The sequence below is a fragment of the Cuculus canorus genome, chromosome Z, assembly GCF_017976375.1.
Source record: "Cuculus canorus isolate bCucCan1 chromosome Z, bCucCan1.pri, whole genome shotgun sequence".
NCBI lineage: Eukaryota > Metazoa > Chordata > Aves > Cuculiformes > Cuculidae > Cuculus > Cuculus canorus.
The window spans coordinates 6464965-6491871 of NC_071441.1; the positions used below are offsets into that span (position 1 = coordinate 6464965).

Consider the following 26907-nt stretch of genomic DNA (forward strand, 5'->3'; position numbering starts at 1 on the left):
AGTCAGCTTGCTCAAGGGAAGGAGGAGGTGAGGAAATCTCCTTTCATGATGAGTCTTCCCACATTTCCTGCTGTTTCTGTTTTTGGCACGCTGGTTCAGAAGCTGTGGGATGTTTTCGGCCAGGCTTCTGAGCATGTGAAAATTGTTCCTTCCATAGGAGGATGCTGGGATCACCTACTTGCCCTCATACTATGTGTCAGTATCCCACGCCTTTCCCCATCTAGAACAAAACGGATGATGTGTTATCTCCACTTGAAGCTTAGTGTAGTGGGGGTACGTTGGGACAGAAGAAAGCCCTTGCCATGCTCTGTAGAGTACTAGAGTCCAGCAATGTTGCAGAGGGTTTTTGAGGTACTCCTTATGCTTAGTGGCTGTTGTTTAGTTGTGGTATAAATATATTCTCATTAAAATAATGGGGACTCTGGTCCTAACTTAACTAAAGCATGACTGGACTCACAACACTAACAGCAAAGAAGTTTTTGCAAATAGTTAATTTGAGTAGTTTAGTCAATAAAACCCCCACTTATGCCTGTGTGTTTGGAAGGCCAGATTCTGAGGGTGAGCATAACAGTGCTGAAATGACTTGAATATAATATGCAGCTGGATAAAAAATATGACAAAAGAGGTAAGAAAACAATGCCATTCAACTCACTTGCTGGAAACATCTTGCAAGTGTTTAATTTCTATTTCATGCTGGAGTTTAGAGCTGCTACAATAGTGGCAGAAGGAAAAAAAGTAGAATTGCTTCAGCTCTGTTCTCCCACCCACGGATGTTCTTTAGTGTGGAAAATGAGTCATCAAGAAAAGATATTTTTACTTTGCAATAGACAGAGAAACATTGATCTTGGGACAAACTGTGTGTCAATTGATTTACCAGTCAAAAGGTCTGATCCTGCTTGCATCCTCTTACACAGATCTTACTTTCTTTGGAACCGCTGGGTAGTCACAGCAATCAGTGACCACTGGGAGCTGTCTGGAATTCACAAGCAGCTCAGACACTGCTCCCACTCTGACAGCTGTACAGCATGGCTGACGTGAGAGCTGTGCCACGCTGCTGGGCTATCTTGAGTCTATATTTGGAAGAAACTGGGGCAGATCCTCCGTAGATTGATTGTCCTGAGCCCTATTGCAAGCACTGCCCCAACCCACCCCACGATGGCATGATGGGACTGCGAGGACAGGGCTTGCGTGCTGACTTGGCCTTGGCTCTGCTGGATGTGGTCAGGGATGCTAGTTGCTTTTGGAGGTGGAGGCTTTGACGTATTACAGCTTTGCAAGTGTTTTTTGAGAAGTTTCCTGTCACAGGTGAAAAACAAGAACTGATTTGTGAGCTAAACTCTTTTTAAGTTTAAGAAAATTATCAGCTGGCTTCGGGGAAAGGCTGCTGTTTACTATCTGAAATTTTGGCTGCTAATTTACTTTTACTTTGTATGTTATTTTGTAGTATAAAGCTTGGGTATAATGCATAGTAAACATAGGCTTTTCATCTGTAGTTTTTAAAGCTTTTTACAGAAGGGGATGGGGAAGTACAAGGCTCAAATCCACATGAAGGAGTTCATCAGTTGCCAGGCACAAAGGTCAGACCTCATCCTCATTTGTTTTCACTGGACCACAGTTCTGTCAGACTCAGCTATTCAAAGACGCTGATGGCTCAGCTGAATGTAACTCTACAAACCTATAACCACAAGCCAGTATTTATCACCCCAAATTTGTTTTCTGGCAAGCCAAACTTTTGAGTTAATATTTTTCCTCAATAAGAAGCATAGATAATTTATTACTATCACATCTTTTGTTGGATTTGTTAGTATTTACTCTCAGATATCAAGTTTGCACAGGTCGAACATCTTTCTGTATTATTGTTCCATGATAACTGATCTTCGATAGTTTGTGATCTGGGATGATTATAGTTAGAATACCCTTAACCAAACTTTGGTGAGCATGTAGTTCTTCCTATTTGGATATCAAATAAGGAGTTGACAATTATTTGTGTAAATCCAGCACAAAGATGGTATCTGCTAGGGGTTGATGACCCTGGTAGCCTGCAAGCGATGGGGCTGCCACAACTCCACGTCCCCAAGTCCAACTGGTGGTGAGTTTGAGCAAGTATTCCCAGTAAGCACAATATGCATATATGCATATAAATGAATATATGTGTGTGTGTGTGTGTGCCTGTGCGTGTGTTTGTCCCCCAGCCACCAGCTAGCCCAGCCTGGTGCTCGTGAGAGGGCTGCCCATGCTTAGGCAGTACAGGGTGTGGCCATACAGGCACACCGGCCAGTTGACACAGGACTAGCCTTTCTTATCCTCCTGTCCCTTTGTTTCCCTTGCTTGTTCCCCTCCAGATAACATTGGCCCACCTTTGGTCCTTCCTGTCATGAGTCTTGGACAGTTCCCAAGTGTTCTTCTCCGGTACCCCATAAGGTGTTCTATGCCTCTCCCCAGCAGTAATCCCTCTGTCTGCAAGATGCTGCAGGGAACCTCTCGTGTTGACCCTCTGTATTGTATGTCAGACCCAGCCTCAGCTCCCCTTGGGCTCTCTTGCTTGGAGCAGGCTATTGCATTTCCTTCACTGTCTAGTATGGACTGTGTGTGGACATGATCACCTAACCTGCCAGCAATCCAAGTAAAGTGCTGAGTGTCCCCGTTTCTATTACAGCTGTCCAGCGCTTACCACTCTCCACTCCAGAGAGCTGCGTGCAGCCGCCAGTGGTTTCAGCTGTAGATCTTGTCACAGGCACCCATCACGTGTAAGGGCTGCGGAGATGTTCCTCAGCTGCTGAATCGTACTGACTCATCAGGCCGTTTCCGGATGGTTTTGTCTGTCTATTAATAAACGGCGTGCATTAATTTCATTTGCGCTTAGGCAGAGCTGAACTCCTTGAACCCTCGTCTCTGTTTATTTAAATTAAGTATAATTTGAGTGCAAACTGATTTGGGCAAATTATAATTTTTTTATCCTTTTTTTCCTATATGACTAGATCTCTTAATGAATCATAAAACAGCTGGTTCACTTGCATCTCTCATGCTGGATGCTTACTTACAGAAACCTCTCCTTGCCTGACCCTCTATAAAACTTTGCAACTGCAGGAAATGATTTTTTCCCTGTGGAAATGGATTTGGTTTTGGGAGCAGTTTGGTTTAGAAATCTAATTCCTAAGCATTCCCAATACATGTCTTTCTCCACATCTTTTGCAGTACCACAAATTCTTTGGCTTAAAGTATACCCTCTCCTCACCCCTCTCCTCCCCTGCCTCCTCCTATAGAAGAAAGGCTGGCATGTTGTTTTCAGTTCATTTATGCCTGTGGACTTGAAAGAAGAGGATGTAGAAGAAGAGGCAAACACAAATACCCTTTGACTTAGAATTCTGTTCTTCTGAGGACATGAGATCCACCAAGGTCGGTGGACCGCATGACCCTGAAAAGACGAATAGACTCCTGAATTAAATAGTGCACAAGCTTAGACCTCTAGTTGTTTGAACGAGCTGTACCCTTCTTACTTTCTTTTTCAGATAAGCTTCTGCTTACCCAAATACTTTGATGAAAACACATAGAACTCACAAATGCACCACGTGCATTGTCGATGCCTAGTTTTTCCTACTTTATTAGGCACATTTACAGTACGTTGCTGCCTTTCAATTTCTTTCCCGATCTTGTAAAGTAAATACAGTACCTCAAATGAAAGTACCTCCATTTCTCACTTACTAAGTAGTAGTTCCAGTGATCTGTAGAATCTGCTTTCTATTTTTAAAATAAATCAAACAAAGGAAAAATAGTTATTTCTCGGTAATTTGATTTCTTTCTAATTACCATTTAGAAGGCAAGTAGTTTTGATGTTAGAAAGATGTAGTGTCCATTATGCTGATGTTCATTAGGTAGAATGATATGGTGCATTCACACAAGGTGAGAGACAACAAATGGTTTAAGAGATTGAATTTCAGTTATAGTAATTTCTCATTAAAACTAGGATTTATTGCTGGAGCATGTCACAAAAGAGCGGTTTTCTTTATCATATTTCAATGTGATTTGTGTTACAAAGAATCTTTTCAAAAAAAACAGAAGAACATCAATAGCAGGGAATTTGTCTGCAGATTAAAGCCCTTTAACTGGCTCTGCGTGATTTTTTCTTCCAATTTTGCTTACCTGTTTTCTGTAGTGTTGCTGTTATCTGTGAGTTCTGTATTGGCTTTGCTACTGCTATAAAGCTTATGGTGGTGATAGGATCAATCCTTTTGGTAGGACTGTGCAAGAGCGCTCGTGCACAGTAAAGTCTTGCATAAATGCGTTGTCCTAATTGTAAGAGGTGTAGCTATAGCTCTTATTCACAGTGGAATTGCCTCTTACTCCTGTTGCCTCTTATACTACTTATGGGACACTATGTTAGTAAAAAATCAAACCAAATACTATTCACCTAGTTCTATTTGTAGATAGTTTAACAAACACGAAGTCAGTAAAATCTCCTTGCTCTCAGAAGCAGTGGCAATTGAAAAGTCAACTGCTGTGACTTGGGTTTGGTGGAAGTTTGATAAAAAATGGGTAGTGGTGTTCCGAAAGTAAAACTCAGAATCTTTATTTTCCTGAAAATGGATGGGGCTTACTTTCATGTAAGCCTTTCTACTTTGTTATTTCAAATGGGGAGTGGAAGAGTTTTGCAGTTTGGAAAGAGGCAAAACCGTATTGTCTGTAGTAGCTGGAATTTCATTGCACATGTTCACAATTGGATATACCTTGCTAAATGAGGGGAGCAGTAGATGTAACATTGGGATAATATAGACCTGATAACTTCAAAACATGTAGCAAAAATTCAGTCAACTCTAAACCTTCTATTGGGATTGAAAATACTTGTATTTGACAAAAGCCAATCAATGTGAAGGACTTGTATCCTGTGGGTAACAATAGTTTAGCCAGTATTGAGAACGGTATATAGAATCATAGTATCATAGTATAGTTTGGGTTGGAAGGGACCTTAAAGCCCATCCAGTTCCAACCCCCCTGCCATGGGCAGGGACATCTCCCACTAGACCAGGCTACCCAAGGCCCCATCCAACCTGGCCTTGAACACATCCAGGGATGGAACACCCCCAACTTCCCTGGGCAATCTGTGCCAGTGCCTCACCGCTCTCACGGAGAAGAAATTCTTCCTTATTTCTAGTCTAAATCTGCCCCTCTCCAGTTTATACCCATTCCCCTTGTCCTATCACCACAAGCCTTTATGAATAGCCCCTCTCCATATATATGATAAAGAATGGTTTTCCGACTGGTGCCTGTGATAGATCAGATCTCTTGTTATCAGACACTGTCATTCCTTGGTATTTGTTTCCCACTTATAAAACAGGAGGGCTATCAACGGTTTTCCCATCAAGGCATTGTCCCAGCACTTTTGATCCTGTTTACACAAGTGCTCAGGCCCAGAGAGAGTGCAGCAAGAACAAAAGCAATAGCTATGTCTTCTGGTGATCCACCAACTAGAAAAGTTGGGAAGGAGGGAAGAGAGGCTTATTTCTCTTTCTTGCAAGTCAGCCAGCATTTTGCTGCAGACAAACATGGGAGGCAAAACAGTGGTAAGTTGTTGTATGGTGATGTGGGTTATTTTTTTTTAAACAAAGCTTGACGTTTGTTTGCTTACCTCACTAGCCATGTAAAGTGTTATTAATTAAAGCTGCTTGAACCATTTAGGTTAAAATTAGGTTAGATTTTCCTTTCCTACAGAGGGAGAATCACCTCCCTGGACCTGCTGGTCACACCGTTTCTGATCCAAGCCAAGATGCCATTGGCCCTCTTGGCTCCCTGGGCACACTGCTGGCTCATGGTCAGTTGCTGTCAACCATTACCCCCAGGTCCTTGTCCTCCGTGCAGCTTTCCAGCCACTCTTCCCCCAGTCTGTAGCATTGCATAGGGTTGTTGTGCCCCAAGTGCAGGACCCAGCATTTGGCCTCGTTAAACCTCATGCCATTGGTCTCAGCCCATCAGTCCAGCCTGTTCAGATCCCTCTGCAGAGCCTCCCTACCCTCCGGCAGATCCACACTTCCTCCCAGCTTAGTGTCATCCGCAAACTTGCTGAGGGTGCACTCAATGCCTTCATCCAGGTCATTGATAAATGGGAGTGTTTGTAGATTGAGTTGCTTGCATAACCCACATCACTGATGCCTTTGATGGTAAACAATTGTGTGAGCAGGTGATTAGTTTGACCCATGTCGGCTAGTAAGTTTTTTAGGGCAATTTTTTTTTAGGAGATAAAAATGCAGCGTACCCACTCACTTTGGGCAGTATGACTTGAAGGTTTCTCTTTGTGAACTCCCTCCCTCAAACAGAACCCGAGACCCCAACTCTCAAACTAAAAAAATAATGTTCATAACTATCCCTATTCTGGTTATTTTGACTCTGCCTGCTTTGAACTATTTGCAGCTCACTTACCCAATGCTGTGTATGTTTTATGTATACTGACTTGCCTGAGAAGACAGTTTGGATCTTGGTAAAACTGACACAGATTTTAAGATGTAGGTGTCAGAATCAGATTTTTTAATCTTTATATTTAGGTTCCTAAGCACAATGGCCTCAGTAAACAGGGTGATAAGCACTTGCAGCTGCATTACTGCTTTCATTGATGCTTCCTCTGCAGTTTGGGGAACTGCTGGCTGAACAGTTCTTCAAGTCACTGCGAGTGCATGTGGTGTCAATGAGACATCAGGAAGGGAGGAGTTATTCTGTGGTGTCTGATCCTTTTCTCTTTTTTTTCTATAAGTGAATTGGTTTTATTCTATTTATACCATCTCATTTTTCTTCATATTAGTCTTCATAACTCTGCCTTTATTAAAGGCTCTAAGGAGATTTTCAGACTGGGAGTTCTGTATCAGTGAAATTCTTGGTGGTTTTAATCTCACTTTAGCAGAAGACAGAAGTTTTCTGGCCATGTTTACTTTCATTCTCTAGACTTACTGAGAATACTTAATAATAGAATGTCTGATTACAAAAGTCATCACTTAGAATTTGTTTCCCTTCTTCAGGATGCTCTCCAAATTTTGGTGATCATTTCAGTGGCCAACTACTAAACTATACATACAGAGCAAGGAGTGAGGAAGGGATGGAGTACATGATCTCTGACTTTTTTTTCTGTTGAAGGTTTGGTGTTAAAGAAGCTGAGAAAAGGGTAAATCTCTTTTAAGTCACTGAGAATATTGCCTATTGGATTTCATGGGATCAGGATTTCATTGTGTATTTTGAAAAGTATGTACCAATTTTGAGTACCTTAGCATGAGTCTTATTTTACCAGTTTCTGGAAGTTTTTACATGCTGGCCTCATAAAATGTTTATCCAGTGCTTAGCTAGTCAAATCCTTTTTAAGGTATCTAAGGTTCTGTTCAAATCTACAATCAAATGGACATTTTTAGACTTTTCTGAGTATGCTAGATTTTCTAAAATGGTGGATATGTACTGATGGGATTTTGTAGGTAATATTAACAATTCATATATCTAACTGTCATTTCAGCACAATTGTCATTGCCAATCTGTTTTTTAAATCTGGACTGTAAGGCTTTAATTTTCAAAACCGTTTATGATTCCTGCTGATTTCTGTTGGAGATATAGAGGTTCAGCACCTCTATAGTGTCTACAAAGGTGTCTAGAAAGGTGTCTAGAAAGTTTTGTAGCTACTGATCGCCCTTTGAAAATGTGCTATTTTTCTTTCTGGAACATTACTGTACTACAGCTGGGAATAGAACTTCCTCTGCTTTTACAAGAATAGAGGGGCTTCCTAAGCCAATGCTTCAGCTAACATTTTTGAGAAGAGAGAAATCTAATTAAGATTAGTGGAGGGATTTTTTAGTTGTATCTTAACAAAATAAAATGGTATTCACAATCTAAGTACATGTTGGGGTAGGGCACTAAAATTGTCTTTTATTGTCTGTTATACAGTTTGCTTAGCATATTCTGTATATGCTATATACAGACTATATTCAGGTGTGGTTGTTAGGTATGGTATGAAATCAATATTCTGAGAGCAGTGATGCATCTAAAAACGTTCTTCAGCCTGAAAACCACCCATGTATTTAGAAACTGTTCCTTATTAGATGAGCTAATAGTAAATATGCCTAAATGCAGAAAAAAATACAGTGCAGTATGCTTTCAATTGTATTCTTTCATGAAGAAGAAAGCAGGGTGTGTGATGCTTAGAAGCAGGAAAACTTTGTGAGAAGTTGGTGGAAGAACTGTTTGAGATCTTAGCCAATGCTGCCACTTCAAATGCATAAAAAGGATTTGAACTGAAATTCCCTGCTGCTATTGTTCTGCACACTATTGAAATATACATAGGTATACTTTGAGTTTATTTCCATGAGTCTCATTTAGAGTCATCAATGTCATATTCAACCTACAACTTTGTTTTCTGTGCTTCTAGGGAGAACGGGAAGTAGCATTTTACTTATTCATAAGTCATTGAAACTAGCAATGGGAAATATATTTGTTAGTAACTTGGCCAATGCAAAATCTTTTTATTATTTTTACTGAAGTTCTTTTTCTATTCTGACTTTAAATGGGTATGCGATTAGCCCTCTAACCTCTCCTTATGAGAGTAATTTAATCATAGAATTATAGAATGATTTGGGTTGGAAGAGACCTTAAAGGATATCCAGTTCCCAAACCCCAGCCATGGGCAGGGACACCTTCCACTGGATCAGGCTGCTGAAAGCCCCATCCAACCTGGCCTTGAACACCTCCAGGGATGGGGCAGCCATGACTTCTCTGAGCACCCTGTGCCAGTGCTGCACCACCCTCATTCTTCCTCATATCTAATCAAAATCTGCCATCTTTCAGCTTTAAACCACTATTCCTTCACTGCACTCCCTGATAAAGAGCCCCTCCTCAGCTTTCTTGTGAGCTTTCTTTAAATACAGAAAGGCTGCTATAAGGTCTCCCCAGAGCCTTCTCTTCTCTAGGCTAGACAAGCCCAACTCTGTCAGCTTGTCTTCATATGGGAGATGCTCCAGCCCCCTGGTCATCTTCGTGGCCCTCCTCTGGATTTGCTCTGCAAGATCTATGTCTGTTCTCTGCTGAGTACTCCAGAACTGAATTCAATATTCCAGGTGAGGTGTCTTGAGTGCAGAGTAGAGGGACAGAATCACTTCTCTAGATGTGCTGGTCACACATCTTTTAATGCAACCCAGGATACAGTTGGCTTTCCAAGCTGTAAGCACATACTGCTGGCTCATGTAGAGCTTTTTGTCCACCTGCACCTCCAGTTCTTCTCTTAAGGGCTAGTCTCAATTCATTCTCCATCCAGACTGTAATTGGGCTTGGGATTTCCCTGGCCCAGGTGCAGGACCTTATGTTCGATCTTGTTGAACGTCATGAGGTTCTCTAATTTAATTTAATGAGGTTCTCAATTTCTAATTTTCAGCCAAGTTATACTTTTTCCTCTAATTTCACTTGGATATGGCTTGCAATTCTCCCTTGGTCCATCATGTAGATATGATACCCATCTTCATCTTTGTACTCAGGAAAACTTGTCTCAGCAATCATCACATTTCCTAGGACAGTTACTGATTGATTTACCATGCTCTGTATACCTGTCTGAACCCATTTCATTTTTTTTTGCTTGCCAGACTGTTCTGCCAGATTTGTGATTGTTTCTTGATGATTCCTGTACTCCCCTCAGTTTACTGACATCTTTCTAATGCTAACAACAACCAGGACTGAATGTTGTATTTGGAGTGTACCTGTGCTCTCATGTTTTGACTAAAACTGCCAAATATGAACAGAAAGGGGAAAAATAATAGCTTTTTGTTGTCATCTCATCCTGAATTTTCCATTTAATTTGCTGTTCATGACTGCATACTGTTCATGACTGTGGTATTCTGGCAGAGATGTTACAGGTGAGGCTACAGGAATGGGAGTTTGACCTGCTGTCACATTTCATGCTGTCCCTTGCACCACTGTAATTCTTGGGTCTTTTGGGCTGAGAAGGCAAACCCCACTGGCATTGCAGCTTGCTGCACAGCACCTGCGTTTGTGTGTCTAACCACAGAAAACGGTGTGGTTTTGACCATGCTGCTGTAATGGGACATCAGGATGAGCCAGTCCCTCAGGTCTGCCAGCAATCCTTGCAGCTGTGTTGCACAGAAATTAGGAACAGCAATTGTTGCCTTGGATTAAAGCGTGTGCAGGATATGGGTCCATGGTGTATCATAACCTAGCAGTTTTCAGAGCTGCTGGACACTGCCTTACTAGCTTGACCTATAACCAACAGAGAACTGATTGTACTTACACCAGTGGTCCTGAATGTGAATGCATCATATCAACATGAATAAACTGGATTGCGCAATTTCATAGGTGACACCTCTTGGAAATCAGGACCTATGGGATTTTATTATGTTGAATACATGCAAGAATATGTGCTTTGAGTTTGGAATATTCCTAAAACCTATAGTTTAACATTCAAATTCTGTATTTGGAAGTTATGTATTGAGTTTGCTCTATTGTTAATGGAAGCTGTATGTATGGAATGTACAGAAAAAAATAGCTGTAGTCCATAAATACAGTATTTCAGCTATACCGAGAAGTGTTGGGGACTTTATTTGGGAGTGGGAAGGGAAGATGGATTTGCATTCTGAGAGGTATCTCAAAGAACGGAAGACAAAGAGTATTTAAATTTGTTACTTTTTCCCTGCACAGCAGTGGCTGTCACACACTTCATTAGATAAACAAGCATAATGCCAATTAATTAATGACTGTGTAGAGTGGTCTAAGAAGGATGCGTAGGACTTTTCTCCAGTGCTGAATACTGCATGTAAAGGAAAGAAGCCACTTCACTTGCTAGGGACATAAGGAAGTTAAACAGTGAGCGTCTTTAGGGATTTATATGAGCTTTATTTATACGGGCTTTTTTCTTTTTAACAATTGACAAGATGCTGGAATTATCTGCTAAAATGATTGGGTAAAACTTACTATTACAAGATACTCTTTCTGTTGCTTGGATGACTGCAACTGCTCAGTTTGCAGTTTGCCTTGTGTCTCTGTCTTGGGATCATGGCTGTTTCTTTTTATCTCTCTTTATCTTTGTTTTGAAAGATCATGAAACGGAGGCTTTGTACAGTGGCTGGACAAGTTTCTGTTCAATTGATCTGAATTGAAAGATGAGTTGTTAGAATTGCAGACGCAGGAGCCTCAGAACAGCCTTCCAATAGGAACAATGTGGACCAAAACCTAATGGCTCAAAGATAACCCTGAACTGGCACCAAAAAGAGTGCAACATGATTGCTTCTGACAGCCATGCTCCAAGATGGAAAGAAAGAAGCTGAAGAGAGGAAAAACTCTCTTCCTTGGAAAAAAAAACCTATGCCAACTCCAAACCCGTTAAAACACACGGTGGAAGAAGATGGGCCCACCCTGGAAATAGCCCAGAAGCTATGATCACATATGCTGATCTGCTGCAGCTGAGCTGGGTCAAGAGGTTACTGTCCTGAGTTTGTATTGCACTCTGTGTCCTGCGGAAGTGAAGAGCTAATGGGGAGGATGGAGGGAGGATTCAAACCAGTGGGATCAGTAGAGAGAAGGAAGAACACAGAAGAGATGTTTGAAGATCTTCTGTGTCGAGGCAAAGAAGTTATACCTGGTCACATAGGGTGACTACAAGGAGAGGTGGCTTTTGTAGTTCTGGGTGACATGGTCTGATTCCAGTACAGTCAGATTGTGGAAACCTGGTTTGCACCCATAGCCATATTTTGATGTAACTCTTTCTAGAATGACATGCACTTTATTTTGCCCAAGTGTCCTTGATTTGCTTATTTTATAAGTGCTATTTTTATTACTAGGAGTGCCCTCATATTTGTTGCAGTGGTGATTAATCCTGTAGATTTTGCTGCATTTACTAGAAGTTGCTGTGCCTTTTTCATTGGGTGCCTTACAAAAGGGAAATGGCTGAACTGCAGCTTTCTGTATCCTCTTTATTTGGATAACATGCTAAATCCAGTGGGGTTCTACGAATAATGTTCATCATTTATTCAAAAGCACTTTGGTTGCATGAAGGAACCAGTAGTGCAATTATTCTTAGTGACAAATGCAAACATATTAGAACTTTGACTTAGCACCTCTGTTCCTCCAGGATACATCGAGAAATTAAAGCAGTGTCTTTTCTGATGCATTGACACTACTCGTTAATCTTTGGAATTGTTATAATTTGTCATCAATAGATCACTGACTCACAAGGTTGGAAAAGACCTCTGGGATCATCGAGTCCAACCATTCCTATCAACCACTAAACCATGCCCCTGAGCATCTCATCCACCCGTCTTATAAATACCTCCAGGGATGGTGATTCACCCACCTCCCTGGGCAGCCTCTGCCAGTGCCCAATGAACCTTTCTGTGACAAATTTTTTTCTGATGTCCAGCCTGAACCTCCCCTGGCGGAGCTTGAGGCCATTCCCCCTTGTCCTTTCCCCTGTCACTTGGGAGGAGAGTTGTAGAGAGCAATAAGGTCTCCTCTCAGGCTTGTCTTCTCCAGGCTAAACAACCCCAGCTCTCTCAGCCACTCCTCGTAAGACTTGTTCTCCAGCCCCTCACCAGCTTTGTCGCTCTTCTCTGGACACGCTCCAGAGCCTCAACATCCTTCTTGTGGTGAGGGGCCCAGAACTGAACACAGTACTCAAGGTGTGGTCTCACCAGTGCTGAGTACAGAGGGAGAATCACCTCCCTGGACCTGCTGGTCACACCGTTTCTGATCCAAGCCGAGATGCCATTGGCCTTCTTGGCCCCCTGGGCACACTGCTGGCTCATGGTCAGTCACTGTCGACCAACACCCCCAGGTCCTTCTCCTCCATGCAGCTCTCCAGCCACTCTTCTCCCAGTCTGTAGCACTGCACAGGGTTGTTGTGCCCCAAGTGCAGGACCCGGCATTTGGCCTTGTTAAACCTCATCCCATTGGTCTCATGCCATCGGTCCAGCCTGTTCAGATCCCTTTGAAGAGCCTCCAGCAGACCAAGACTTCCACCCAGCTTAGCGTCATCCCAAACTTACTTCGGGTGCATCCAATCCCCTCATCCAGGTCATTGATAAAGACATTGAACAGGGCTGGAGGCCAGTACCGAGCCTTGGGGAACCCCACTTGCAACTGACCTCCAGCTGGAGTTAACTCCATTCCCCACCACTCTCTGGGCCATCCAACCAGTATTCCACCCAGGAAAGTGTGCGCCGATCCAGGCCAGAGGCTGACAGTTTCCTAAGCAGAATGCTGTGAGAAACTGTCTCAAAGTCCAAGAAGACTGCATGCAGAGCCTTTCCCTCATGCAGTAGTCGAGTCACTTTGTCATAGAAGGCGATCAGGTTAGTTTGGCAAGACCTGCCTTTCATGAACCCGTGTTGACTGGGCCTGATCACCCGGTTCTCTTGCATGTGCTTCATGACAGCACTCAAGATCACCTGTTCAATGACTTTCCCCGGCACTGAGGTCAGACTGACAGGCCTGTAGTTCCCTGGGTCCTCCCTCCGACCCTTCTTGAAGATGGGTATATATATAGATGTGCCTGGGACTTTTCATAAGTCATCACACACAAGCATTCTCCAACATCCAAAAGAAAAGATTACTCAGTCACTTGTTATTCTTTTCTGTATAATTGCTGTGCACCATGAGGAGTTTTCATGTGTATTGAGAGAAGCACATGCACAAATTTCGATTCGCCTCTAGCCCCTGAAACATAGTGGTGACTGTCACTGCATCATCACATATTGGATCACAAGGGATACAGAAACTTATTGGAAGGAGATTTAAGGTGGTCCGTGTATCTGGAAACAAATTGTTGAGATGCGGATGTGCACATTTGAAACATTTTTTAAAGAGTACTTCAGAAATCCATGAAGCTCCTTTTGATCAGAAATCCAGAAAATACCATAGATGTGAAACAGTTCACAGCCCAGTTGTGTAGTGTGCTGCATATATAGAAAGAAGAAAAGTGCTCACTGAGATTTGCAACATTGGGAATACATCTTGAGATTTTTAGCAAAGTGATAAAGTAGTTGTTTCTAGAAATTCCAGAAGTATATTAGGACCCAGAAGTTTTGTATTTTCTATGCATCTTGTCTGTAATCTTATTTGTCAAGTACTAAAGTCTTCCTTAGACTTCAGTCCTTTCAGGGATTTAATTCAAGTTCTAAATTCTGTAACAGAAAAGAAAATAAATTTTTATGTAGTAAGTCTATTCTTGCTGCCTCTATTAACAGTCACTTTTTCCATAGCTGTGCTAATATGTGCATGAAAACTTAGGTCCACCTCCTTTTAAATTTTATCTCTTTTGTTGAAACTTCTAGTTTTTTTTTTAGAACATAGTAAGGTGTTTTTTCAGTAATTGTTATTTTATTTAATGACATCAGTTTCTGGTTCATTGCTTAAAAATCCATAAGTCCTGTGCTTCAGTACATACTTCATTGCATTAAAGAGCAAAAAGCCTGTATATTTATTTGTATTTCAAAAAACCTTATGCAAACTTTTATTTTCAGAACCATGTCATGTGGTGCGCTATCTTCCGTATTTCTGCTTGTGTGATTCTGGCTGCTGTTCATCTATCTGTCTTATTGGAGATGCATGTCATTTTGTGATTAGTGTTTTACACAACTGGAACTTTTTTCAGTTCCATTTCTGGTTTTGTCACATTACTGGAACTGTACTGTAAAGGTATCTGAATGAATAGAATGCAGTACTTGCTGATTTGCATTAGCGAGTAGTATTTACTTCACTTAAAAACGTAATAGGCAATACAATAAAATTTGCTTTGTACTTTTATAAATGTACAATTATAAATGCATTTTCAAAGTCTTTGTATTTTTGACTGAAGGCATTGGTAGTAGTAGTTGATTACAAAATTTACCTGATAAGAAAATTCAGGATGCTGCCATAGTTTTATTTGTATTTCTAAATATCAACTTCAGTGGAGCACTTTTTCAGCTGATATGTGCTAGGTGGGGTGGAATCTTTGAAAAGCTACAGAGGGGAAGAGCAAGATTATTTTTCCTGTAGTGTAATTGCATTATTTTTTAAGACTTCCATTGAAGGGTTATGAAGTGTTTCATAGCACAGCAGTCATACATACCAAGTGGTGAAATACGTTGCTGATTTTGTTCACTCTGTTTTCAATATAGAATAAAATGGTTGACTCCAGGCTGTGACTTTGGGAGGTTTGTCTTTCGGCTGTGTCCATTAAGCAAGAGAGATCTTTTTGCCATAGAAAATTGCTGCTTGTGGCTCCTGGGTCTCTTCTACTGTTATTTGCATGCATGTCATCTTTGTACAAATTGGAAGAAAGACTTGAAATTGAAGCCTTTTGTAATATGTTTAACTATTAGTTTTGATTGTAGTTCTCTTCAGAGAATTTCCTAGTTCAGGTAAGGTCAAGTGAAAAAAAAAAAGTAGAAAAGAGCTGATGGATTCTTTTTTTCATGTTAAGTATTCCAGTATTTTTGAATAAATAGCCTGCCTAGTTTTTCAGCTGGCCAGTACCTAAATGCCTTCGTGTCCTACCAATTCTCAGAGCATTTGTACAAAGGTTAGACATTTCAGGAATGCAATTTGGAAGTTTTGTTTGGATGGGATCCCACAGTACATCTTCTGAAAGTCATAATTTCTGTCCTGTATTTGCAATATGATTCATTGCCAAGCTATTTGGTTTCAAACTGGATCTCAGTCCAATTACTAGAAAAGAGAGTGGTCTTTGTTCATGGTGGAATCCTTTTAATATGAAATTTCTTTCATTTGAGAAAAGAGGATGGTCAGAATTAAAATAATATGAAAGGTCTGGCTTCAGGATCAAATGGTGGCCTTGTTGAAGTAGAAGGGGAGGCTAAAGACTGTGAAAGTAACAGAAATAGAAGATTTTGGAAGCATTTTCAAAGATAAGGAAAGAGAAGAGTGAAGATGGGAGTGGGTACATTTTCTGTGTTATTAATGGACATTCATGAAATGTTATTTTGCTGTGGCATGCTTTGTGTAGATAGGGAAGATGAGTAGTCATTTTGAAATCTGATAGCTAGGAGTTGGTAAAAGAATATGATTTCATTTGTATCTGTTCAGTTGGTCCTTATTCTTACTCCTTCTTACTGCCTTACTGGAAGAGAGTAAAACACATCAGGTCTATATTATACTGTGCTTTCAGAAATGTTATATATGTCATTAAAAGGGCCCATCCACCACAAGTTTTCACCAGTATAATTTTACTTTTCTTATCAAGGTTTCACTAATCTTTTTTTCAGCTCACCAACTTGTTCAGAAATTGATCCTGGCATATAAGCAATACCACAGCAACATTTAATCTTGTGTGTATTTCCATAGCTTACTTTACTGAGTTTTAGTATTTTTCTTCAATTATGAAGTTTCATGCACCATGGTAAGTTAATGCATTATGTCATTGATGCGCAAGATCTTGTATTTCGGGTATTGTAAAAAAACATAACCTCTTCTGAATTCTGTAGCTCCAAATGCACTAAGATTAAGAAAGTTCTATTTACTCTTTCCTTACATCTTGTTATAGATTGGCATTAGACCACAAGCAGATTCCATATGACAAAGAATCTTGTTTCCTTTCTTAAGCAATTTTGCGAGCTCCATTAGTACATGGAACTCTGGCTCTAGTAGAGACAGCTAAAACTGGAATAGAAACTAGATCACTATTTCCACACTTAATAAGGTATTAAGTCAGTCAATCAGAGACGGAGGTGGTTGAATTGTCACAACCATTCCATAGGCATAAATCTTAGACTTCTGCCAGATGCTTCAATGCTGTTCCTGCTGTGCACAACAGCTGTAAATTCAGCTTAAAGGGTTTCTTTCCTAGAGAGAAACTACAGGTGGCATAAGGTGAAGATAAAGTGATTTTGATGGGAAGATATGCCATAACACTCCGGCTCCAGCATCACTGTTACAGCTTCAGGATGCATGTCTGATCCTGGGGTTTGTACCTGTATAGGTAGAAGCTGCAGTTCAAGGCATAGGAAGCAATCTTACAAATTGATGTGAAGCTGGTTCTTTTCCTTCTTATGTACGTGCTTTGTTGCAGAAACTTTTGCTTTGCTGCCTTTTTCAGTTTTCACGGACTTTGTTTCTTTGTCCTGGAGTTTCAGGATTGGGGTAATATCTTGCCTGGTACTATAATCAGTTTGGATCCTGGACTCCTTTTTAAGTAGCTTTGAGAACTTATAGTAATATCAAATGCAGGTGAATCTTCTTTTGCTGTATCAGACTGGGACAGATTCATTGAAAAATAGTAATTATGTGGCAGATCCCCATCTAGCTGATGGATTAGTTCTCAGATGCAGGTGGACTTATGCAGGATAATCCTTCTGAAGACCAGTTATGGTTAAAACACATTGGAAAACAGTCGCATGCAGGTAAGGCTGTAGCTCTAAACATTAGTATTACTTCAAGCAATAAAAAGTTTACATTAAAAACTCATAAGCAGTGAAACATGACAATTCTCACTAATTTATCGTATGGTACTTCACTCTTAAATAACAAAAGTTTTACTGTGCTGTTTTTAGTATGAAGCTTGTTCTGAGCTTAAGGGTGAACAAACAAAGTGCTGTATGATGTCTTCTGCAGAGGGTCAAAGAATGAGAAAACCAGAAATAACGCTATCATTGAGGCTTTGTTTGCACCCAAGTGTTTAACTATGTTCATGTAGCTAAAGCAATGTAACTGAACAAGCAAGGATGACAGTTGGCTGGTTAGAGTGTGTTTGTGGGAATGGAAATAAATTATAGTGCTATAAGCTGTATTTATAGAAGTGTAACTGCAATAGGGTCGTGCAGAGGAACTGCATTGCCAGAAGGAAAAATCACACCCCTCAATGGAATAATCATGCTGTACTTCCATGTGGGGGCCAGGCCTAAATTAATTCCAGTTGTATTCCTGTGAATTTAAATGAGAAAGCTGCTTCAGTAAAGGCTTTTATTGGCTCTGAGAGAATTTAACACCGGGAGGCATTGAACACCTGCTTCTTCACTGAAGTCTGTGCTTTTTAAGGTGCTGTAAGCCATCACAGTCCTATGTTTTACTCTTGGCTTTAAATCTCAATGAAGTCAGTGGGAAAATGCTTGGGTGGCTGCAGGACAGAAGCCTCTTAAAAGACCTCGGTTAGCCTGATCTATCTAGTTTTCTGACAAATCAGGTGCACAGTCGCTAGGAAGCAGTTTATCCTGAGCCCAGAAAAATGTGGCAAAGTGTGATTCTGTGTGATAATCACAGAGGCAAGCTGGGACACAAACCCAAGTTTTGTTCTATTCAGGAGTTTTATTTCCACATTTTGCTTCCATAGCCTGCACATAAGTAACATAAGTTTAGAAGCTCATGTAAAGCACCACCACCTCTCTCTGGGGGCTCAAACAAGCCATTTATTCTCCGCAAATATGAATTTAAATACATGTGAGAGGAATGGACTGTCTAAGAGGCCATTCCCACGAGAGCATTATGTAGTGTAATTCTTCACTAATACTTCTGAAAGTGCCCTGATATGGGGTCGCTGAAGAAAGGGCAGCACAGAGATCCCGATATGTGCTGAATATGTGAATTTAAATCAAAAGAAGACAATTAGACATTCGCTTTTTTGTGAAGGGTACAGGGGCGGAACTAATATATCGTGCCTAGCATAATAAACTAATGGTTCTGTTGAGTCAAGGAATAAACTAAATTTGTTCTGTTCCTAACTAAGTCAGTAGCATTTCTAATAAAAACTACTAGTTTATTGTAATTGGAAGTAAATATCTTATTTGCAGGCATTTTGTACTCTAATCTGTGGTTCACATCTCCTTTAATCACTCCTGAAGTCACAGCTCAGGCTCATCCGATTCCATTACTGTTTCCAATATATCACCATTGAGTTTTGGCTTGGCAGATAGGTTTTCTATTAATACTTTTCAGATGGAGGTGACATCAGACTTTGGTGGCAGATTTTTTTGTAAGGTGACATTTTATTACTGGGATCATGGAATAATATTATTTTGTATTATTTTTACCTTTTCTCCTCTCTGATCGTATTCATGTTAGTAATGAGACCACTGCCGGATTCAGTGTGCTGCAGGTCAGACCCTGAATTTGCTTACAGTCATTACAGGATCTAATTTGAGACTGCTTCTAAACTACATTTCCAGGAACATTTTCATTTTAGTTCCCACTCACAAGACCTACAGTGTGTTATTTTCTTAGTAGTTTCCATTTAATGTCACCACAGCTTCTGCTGCCACAGATACTGCATGATGAAGGAGGAAGAGAAACACGCTTTCATAGGGTTTCTGCATATATGTGCACAGAGTAATTATGTGGGGATGTGACCTGTGCAGACTATACCTGGTCCATGTCCCACTCAAAGCAGAAGTTAACTATAAAGTCAAGTCCAGCTTTAAAGTTAGATTAGGTTTCTGAGAGTCTTATTCAGCTGAGTTTTGAATATCTGCACTGATGAGAGTTCTGTAACTTCTTCAGTCGCTGTTCTTGTTCTCAGTATGAAGAATTTTTGGTTTTAATATACATGTAGGGCTTTCCTGCTCTACCACAGTTTTTAAATTGGATTGAGAGGGTTTTTTTAAGTTAAAATATGGTCTGAGTTCTAGAAAGTTTATTCTTTTCTTGGAATAAAAGGCCATGCTTGAAGATAAACCTGTATAACAAATGAACCCATACACAGCAGTTCTGGAGGCAACAAAGAGGCGTGCAAGCGGTCAGTCTGAGGGCAAGATTTTAGTACCTCTTTAAGCAGTAGAAAGAAGTTGTGATTATGAACACGGCACCTAGAAGATGAGGTTTGGTAAGAACAGGACTTCAGTTAACTTTTTGTAGGGGAGGTGGGAGTGGGTTACAGGGGGGCAGTTTGTATGACAGGGCAAAATTCTTGTTATGTGATTGCACTGAGATATAACATTGCCTTATTTGGGACTATTTCCCTGTTTGAAACAGTGATATTTTACGCCATGACAGATTAATTAGATCTAAATACTCCAGTCTTTAGGGAAAATGCTCCAAGATGAAGGAATACAGATGCTGCCTGTTCCAAATGTCTGAAAAATAATTAGAAGAGAAAAATCATAAAATGTGGGATTTACGCAGTGGTGGGTTTTAATTCTGGCTTCATGGAGGTTATCAAGTTCTGTGGCTAAATCTGTTGTCAGCTGTAATAAACACTCCTTCTGCTTCAGTTTAAGTGAACATTTGCAGCTGTTGAACAAACAGGCATCTTTGCCTCTTAGTCAAACAATACATAAAATGAATTATGCTAGAATAGGTGATGTTGAAAAACAGAGACAGAGTTATGTGGTAGTAGATTGACCTACTGAAGAAAGTGTGAGGGACATACTTTTTTTCTATTGATTACCTGTTGCAGTGATTGGGTTGTAGAAGTGGAGCTCATTTAATCGAAGGTCTTGAAAGAGAAAAAGAAAAATCATACGTGATTTTGTTGTACAGTCTACCTGGAAGTTGTATATATGTAGTTTAGAATGAATTTTCAGCGACGTACAATACATAACAAAATTTACTATGAGGACTGTGCCATCCGGCCTTTCTCTGCATATCTCACTACACTTGCGAACACATGCCTTGTATTATTGAAATATGTAAGTTGACACATACAATTTATAGGATTCAGAAATGGAAGGAACATGAATTATATAACAGAAAGCTTTCAGCGTGCTGCAGAGTTGAATGTTTTTATTGGAAAAAGAGGGTGCACTAGCCTTAAAATATTGAAAAGACTTGGTGGGCAGTTAGGTAACTGAAGAGACTGTCTTGTCCACTTGTCCTGCGCTCAGCAGTGAATTTAGTGAAGATCTCACCGCGTGGTAAGGAAAGCACATGTGGCTGAGCTGGAGGACCAGGATGGTGTGTCTACATGACTGTTTTCTGATGAGACAGATCGAGATCATCCGTGTACTGGAGCTACCTTTTAGTGTGACCACGGCTCTTTCAAATTTTGTTGGAACTCAGCTTGACAAAGGGGTATCAAATAAAATTGCCGCAACTGTTATAAATATGGGGGGTTGAGAGGAAGAAACCCAAGCCAGCCAGAGCCTTTGCTAGAACTAGCAGGAATGTACAGAATTGCCTCAGCCAACAAGAAAGGCTTCTTACTGAGTCTTAATTCAACCCCAGAAAGCAGATGTAGGGGAAAATGAGCGTTTCTAGTTTTGGTGCTCGAAAAGCAACTGAGTTTTTTAAGTGTAAGTACGGCTTTTGTAAAATGTTACTCTAAAGTGAGTATAAATGCAGTCTAGATATCCTTTTTAATAAGGTTGAAATCGAGACGTGCAAATTTAGTAAAATAAGCTTTCAGAATGGGCGTGATGCTTCTTTTTTTAGGCTGAACACTTCAAAAGCCTTCAAAATACTGCTGCTTTCTGTCCTGGAAACTGTAAGGAGCCTATAAATAAACATAAAATAATACAGGCTCAGGAAAAATGTTATACTAGCAATTAATGTCTTTATTAATTCTATTGTTTCTTCTTTTTTTTTCTTTTTACAGTGTATCCTATTCAGTCCATGTCTCTGAGGATTACCCAGGTATAGTGTGACATTCTTGACCATGACACATGTATGCATGTTACCTCAATTTGCTATATTCAGATGAGAATATCTAAAAGCGTGTTGATGTCTTTGAGGTCAGTCTTTGTCCTTTTCATTTTTCTTTAGTTATATTATTTCCACAGCCGTTTCTCCTTCTCAGGCGACATTTATCAGCTAGGTCAGGGTGAGAAAACCTGGTTCACAAGTTTGCAGAGATGGGAGCTTGTGATGCTTTCCATGTCTGGAGCCAACAGTGATAGGAGTGAGAAAACACATTAACTACTTTTTGGCGTAGTAGATAAAGCTTGATCTTTCAAGAGGCTGAGCAGTCTGGCAAGAGGCCAGCAAAGCACTTTTGCGTTAGACCTTAATGAGACTGCTCATGTTGTTCAAGTTGAGACTGTGGACAGTGCATTGATGCTTCTCAGGGTCAGTTGGAGCCAAGGATTTGTATATGGGTATGTCTCTGGTAGCGTAAGCTTGCAAAGCTGTTCCCAGCTGCTCAGTCCTGTCTCACTTTCATGCTTTGAGCTGGGTTGGCATAAGCATTTATGTAACTGGGCAGCCAATCTAGACAAGTGCAATTATTCATATGAAAGACAACCAGGAAAGAGCAAAAGCTAGCTTGTTTTGCCAATTTCCTTCACAAAGAGACTGCACAGATACTTCAAGTGGCCCAGAGGTTAGCAGAAGCAGAAGAAGGAAACAGAGATGATGGCAGACAGGTGCTCTGCAAGTAAAGATACGTGGTAATACTGTTGGATTCCATTACGTGGTGTATTTTGCACTTGGGAGTGTGTAATTGTGTAAGTACTATAAAAGATATGAAACTGTCTGGCCTTTTTTTTTTTGATCTTTATCCATAACATCTCTGTAATATTTCTTAAAAAAATATTTCTTGGTTTTTTAGAACCTCTAAAGAAGTGAGCCTTTGATCCTCTTCACTGATAAGCAGTGGACTGTATCTGTTCAAAACACCAGTGTGTTTGAAGCAGATACAGAGACAAATCAGCATCAGCAGTGTTGCTAAATACAATGGATAATGTGACGGAATGCTAACAACCTTTATGAGAGGTGTTGGGTTTTTTTACCAGTGAAAACTGGAGGGAGAACAGTTACTAATAATAATCTATTCATCATGTAGTAAGGGGAGAAAATGAGATTTATAAAATACCAATGATAAATTGAATTACTCATTACAAGGTTGACCTGACAATGAATGGAGGGACAAATAGTTGAAAAAAAAGTCTGCATCATATATTATTAATAGTTTGTGTTATTAAATGTCAGTGATAGATTTATTCTTTTCAGGGATAGAACTATTATGAAAGCACAGTCCTGTTCTCTGGGAGACCCTAGCTAAATGACAAACTGGAGCACTGAACCAGCAGTTGCTGCTAGAGAACATGAGATATCAACTCCCGGCAAAACTGTCTTCACAGACCTCAAACTTCCCTTAGAGGTGCTATTTGCATCATGCCCTGATGACCTGCAAGCCTGAAAGACTTTGTTGGCTCAAAAACTTGAACAATATTCTCTGCCATCAGCCCCTATTTTTTAAAGCCAGATAGAATTTGAACATTTTACACTGTAGCTAAGTTGGTGAAGGGGGCGTAAACCAGCTGCACATGCTTACTGATCAAGGCTTTGGAAGAGTTGATTTCATTCATATCTCAAGCTTTTGCAGGATCTGTGTTTGCTTTGTGATGAAGAGGTGTTTAGTGTGCTAGGAATGATAATGGCTCCTTGCCATTTTACAGCTTTGATCCTAAAAATACTCATTTTGACTTGGTGAGCCAGATTCTTAGTCTCCTTTCTTTGTCCTAAATCTCTAATTTAACATTACTGCTGACTGTGTCTCTCTGGCATGTATTTTAAGGGATGTTTCAGGCACATGTCAGGGCACAATGATGTCAAGTCTGGGAAGCTTTTTTGGTTTTGTCCTTCTTAGCTGGAAGATGAATTTCAGGTATTGCTGATAGTTGACAGAGTTCAGAGCAACACGTGCTCATCAAATCAGATTCCTTGCAGAAGTCTTTACAGGTCAAGGTTTAAGTTCATTAGTGCATAGCTATGCCAAAGTTGTATCTCTGGAGATTGAGAGTGTGTAATACACTGTGGATCAAATTTGGAAATCTAAGAGAAGGCTGCCAGAGTTGACTATCAGATAAATTATTAATGCACACAATAAATATATTAAAATAAAAGATATTAAGTTACTATGCAAATGATATTCACTCAGCCAAAAGTGATACCTCCACAAGTAAATTTTAGGTACTATAAGAAGAACTTTGGGTCCTGCGTAGACTCTAATTCCCTCCATTGCTGTTATGTATGCAGTGTCAGGCTTTGGCACTGGTAAGTGTGTATCTATTGCTGAATTGCTTCATAAAGCAACAAAAGATTACAAACAGCTGAGCATTAAATCATACCTATGGGAACTGTAATATGCCATAACAACTTTCAGTAATGGAAGGTGTTTGAAAGTTTCATAATTATGAGTGAAAGCTAAAAATACACTCAAAGGCACACTGAAGAACTTAATAGAATAGTGTTGAGACAGTAATGTCTCAAAGTTATATATACATTGCTGAAATTGTGAAAATACCACTGAAAATTTTAGAGGCAGGTAATAACATTTCCAGCAAAATATCTCTGTAACTATTTTCTCGTAACGTTGACACAACTGAGGAAAAATAATGCTCCTAAGGAACAGTTATAGAATATAACATCAATGAGTAGACTAAAGTCCCATTAATATGAGTATAGTATGGCTCCTGTGAGAACCATTACAGCGGAAAGCATTTTACTAATGAATATATGTTTGGAGTGATACGTGTTGGCTGCCATAAACTTGCAGAACTGCTGTAGTCTTTTATCCCAGTGATTTGTGGGTTACACATGAGTTTACAGAAACATCCTATTCTTAAACCTCATTAGTTTCCTGCGGAGACAGATAGAACCAGTTTGGCAGGAGTGATTTGGTGCAACCCTCCATGAGGTCTAGGCACTAGGTGTTCCACTTGAAAGGAGAGTTGTTCCCAGGTGTGGTGTGTTAGAAACTGGATGTTAAAGAAAGCAAACCAAAACCAGTGTCTTCACTTAAGTTTTCATGAGACTGATAGAAGGAAAGAAAGAAACCCTGTTGACTGCCACATAGAAAAGGAAAACAGAAATTTGGCAGTGAAAATCATACTCTCCAGCGGCTGAGAAAGAATGACAGTGAACGTAAAAATATAGTTAAAATCTATAGAACTTGCAACTGAGCACTACTTTTTTCCATATATGTATATCTTGTTAACAGTCTATTCTGTGCAGCAGATAGTGGTGTTCGATTTCCTGCTTTTTGATAAAAGTTCTAGCAGCAGCAGTAAGTTCTAGCACATGGATTTCCTTTCTCCCATCTGTATGTAGGGTGTTAGGCACATTCAGAGCCAAATAGTGGCCTCTGTTATTCCTGCTCATTAAACTCTGTAGCAGTAAGTTACGCTCCCAAACCTGGAACAGGAATGGATCTGTGTTGTGTATGACCACACATGGTGAGACTGATGCCGAAATGATGACAGTAAGGTGGAATATTCGAATACAGGCAAGGGAGGAGTTTGTGGCGAGGGTGAGATGCAGTTGTCCTGGAAGTATAGGTCACAGCCTGTCCTGCTGACAGACCGAAGTGGGCGAAGGAGTGAATGCTGGCAGATGGCTGGAGGAACCTTGTTTTATTCTCATGATATTGTGGCTCTAAAACATATCCCTGTGCCAACTGTGTAGCCAAGCAGACAGAGACTGAGCTGATGGAGCAGGTTGCTGTGCCCGCTGGAGAGCAGAGCTCAAGGAAGAGCGGTGCCAGCCTCCTGCAGCATTTGCCTGCGTGCAGTAGATGCGTGTTGAGCAGAATGCAGGTCACTCAGATTACCTTATGGGACAGCACAGGAGTGCAAGTTGGCAAAGGTGTGGTATAATAGTGTCATACTCATAGATGTGTGTGAATGTGGCAGAAAGTCTGTCTCACAGGCAATGGGCTGGGAAAATCCCACACCTGCCCCTGTGTGGCGGCAGCTGCTGGTTTGCAAAGGCAACACGACACACCTCTGTGAGAAACGGGCGGCAATGCGAGGACTTCATCTTGACACAAGCTGCTGCAAACCTCTGTAATACGAAGAATAGTATCACTGGATTTACTGCTTAATTAATGTGAACATCTTTAATATTTCACTGGAAGTACTGTGGTCAAAGGCTTTGTGATTGCAGCGGTATGCTTAAAATGGCATGTGAGCTCACACATTTTGCTGATGTGGGAACAGAATGTTCAGAATTATGATAGATCAAGTCTTTGTTTCAATTCTTTTATTTGTCTCTTTACCTGCAATTATTTAATTGTCAGCTTTTATGCTCTAGAACGTAAGTTTCAGTTTAGCCCAGATCAGTTGAAAACAAAATATTATTATTTTAGTAGGCAGTTCAGCAATTCATGCAAAATTAGCTTCTGCAGATACTACATGAAAACTTGCTGCTCGTTGTTTATTTTTGCTAAAAGTTTGGTTGGAAAGCAAAAAAAAGAAACCAAACTCAAAAAAACTCAACCTACTCCTTGTATATTTCAATAAATTTGGGATTAGATTTACCATATTCATAACTATAGCTAACATTTTTGTTAAATGGGAGGATTATTTTTTTTCCTGAATTGGAGAAAAGAAAGGTTATCCACTGATTAGAAGATACTTCAAACAACCTTTGTGTGACTAGGCAAACTGATGCCCAGGTATTTTGCATAATGGACTGTTAACACCCAGCTCTGAATGCAGCCCTCAGTCTGCACGGCAGATATAGCTTGATTTTTAGCATCAGGCATAGCAAAAAAAGTGTGGAACAAGTGTTTATTTTGCAAAAGACTGACTCAAACCCCACAAGCCTTGTCGGGCGGTTCAGAACAGTACTTAGTATGATTCACAAAAGCCCTAACATTGGAGTCCAAGAGTTTGTTTGTATAAAATTTCATTCCGAATTCTTCCATCCTTTTTGTATTTTTCTTTTTGTTAGCAATCTTTTAAGCAGAAAAACCCACACCAGTAAGATGATAGTGCTCAGCTTCCCTAACCAGCTGGAGGGTGGTTCGTTATGGTACAAGGGTTGGATGGATGAGGAGGGAAGGGACTGGCAAAGCACAATGGCACTTCACCATGTATGGTGTTTTTCTCTTGTAGATAACACTTACGTTTCCAGTTCTGATAATGATGAAGATGTGTTAGTTACAACAGAGCCTATTCCAGTAATTTTCCACCAAATTGCTACAGGTAATCTTGTGTCCTGAGTTATCAAGTTTATATTTTGTGAGGAAAAACAAGGTGTTTCCTGCACTTGAATGGAGATACATTGATGTGTGCAGCC

General features: G+C 40.3%; 1 protein-coding gene across 2 annotated transcripts in view; it reads left to right on the forward strand.

Annotated features, from left to right (window-relative positions):
- Positions 1 to 26907, forward strand: part of PARP8 (poly(ADP-ribose) polymerase family member 8) — a 125416-nt gene that overhangs the window by 36408 nt on the left and 62101 nt on the right. For both annotated transcript variants that reach the window (XM_054054887.1, XM_054054886.1), the window contains exons 3-4: positions 21482 to 21519; positions 26724 to 26813. In XM_054054887.1, the coding sequence (XP_053910862.1) occupies positions 21482 to 21519; positions 26724 to 26813 (128 nt within the window). The remainder of the gene's footprint in view (positions 1 to 21481; positions 21520 to 26723; positions 26814 to 26907) is intronic.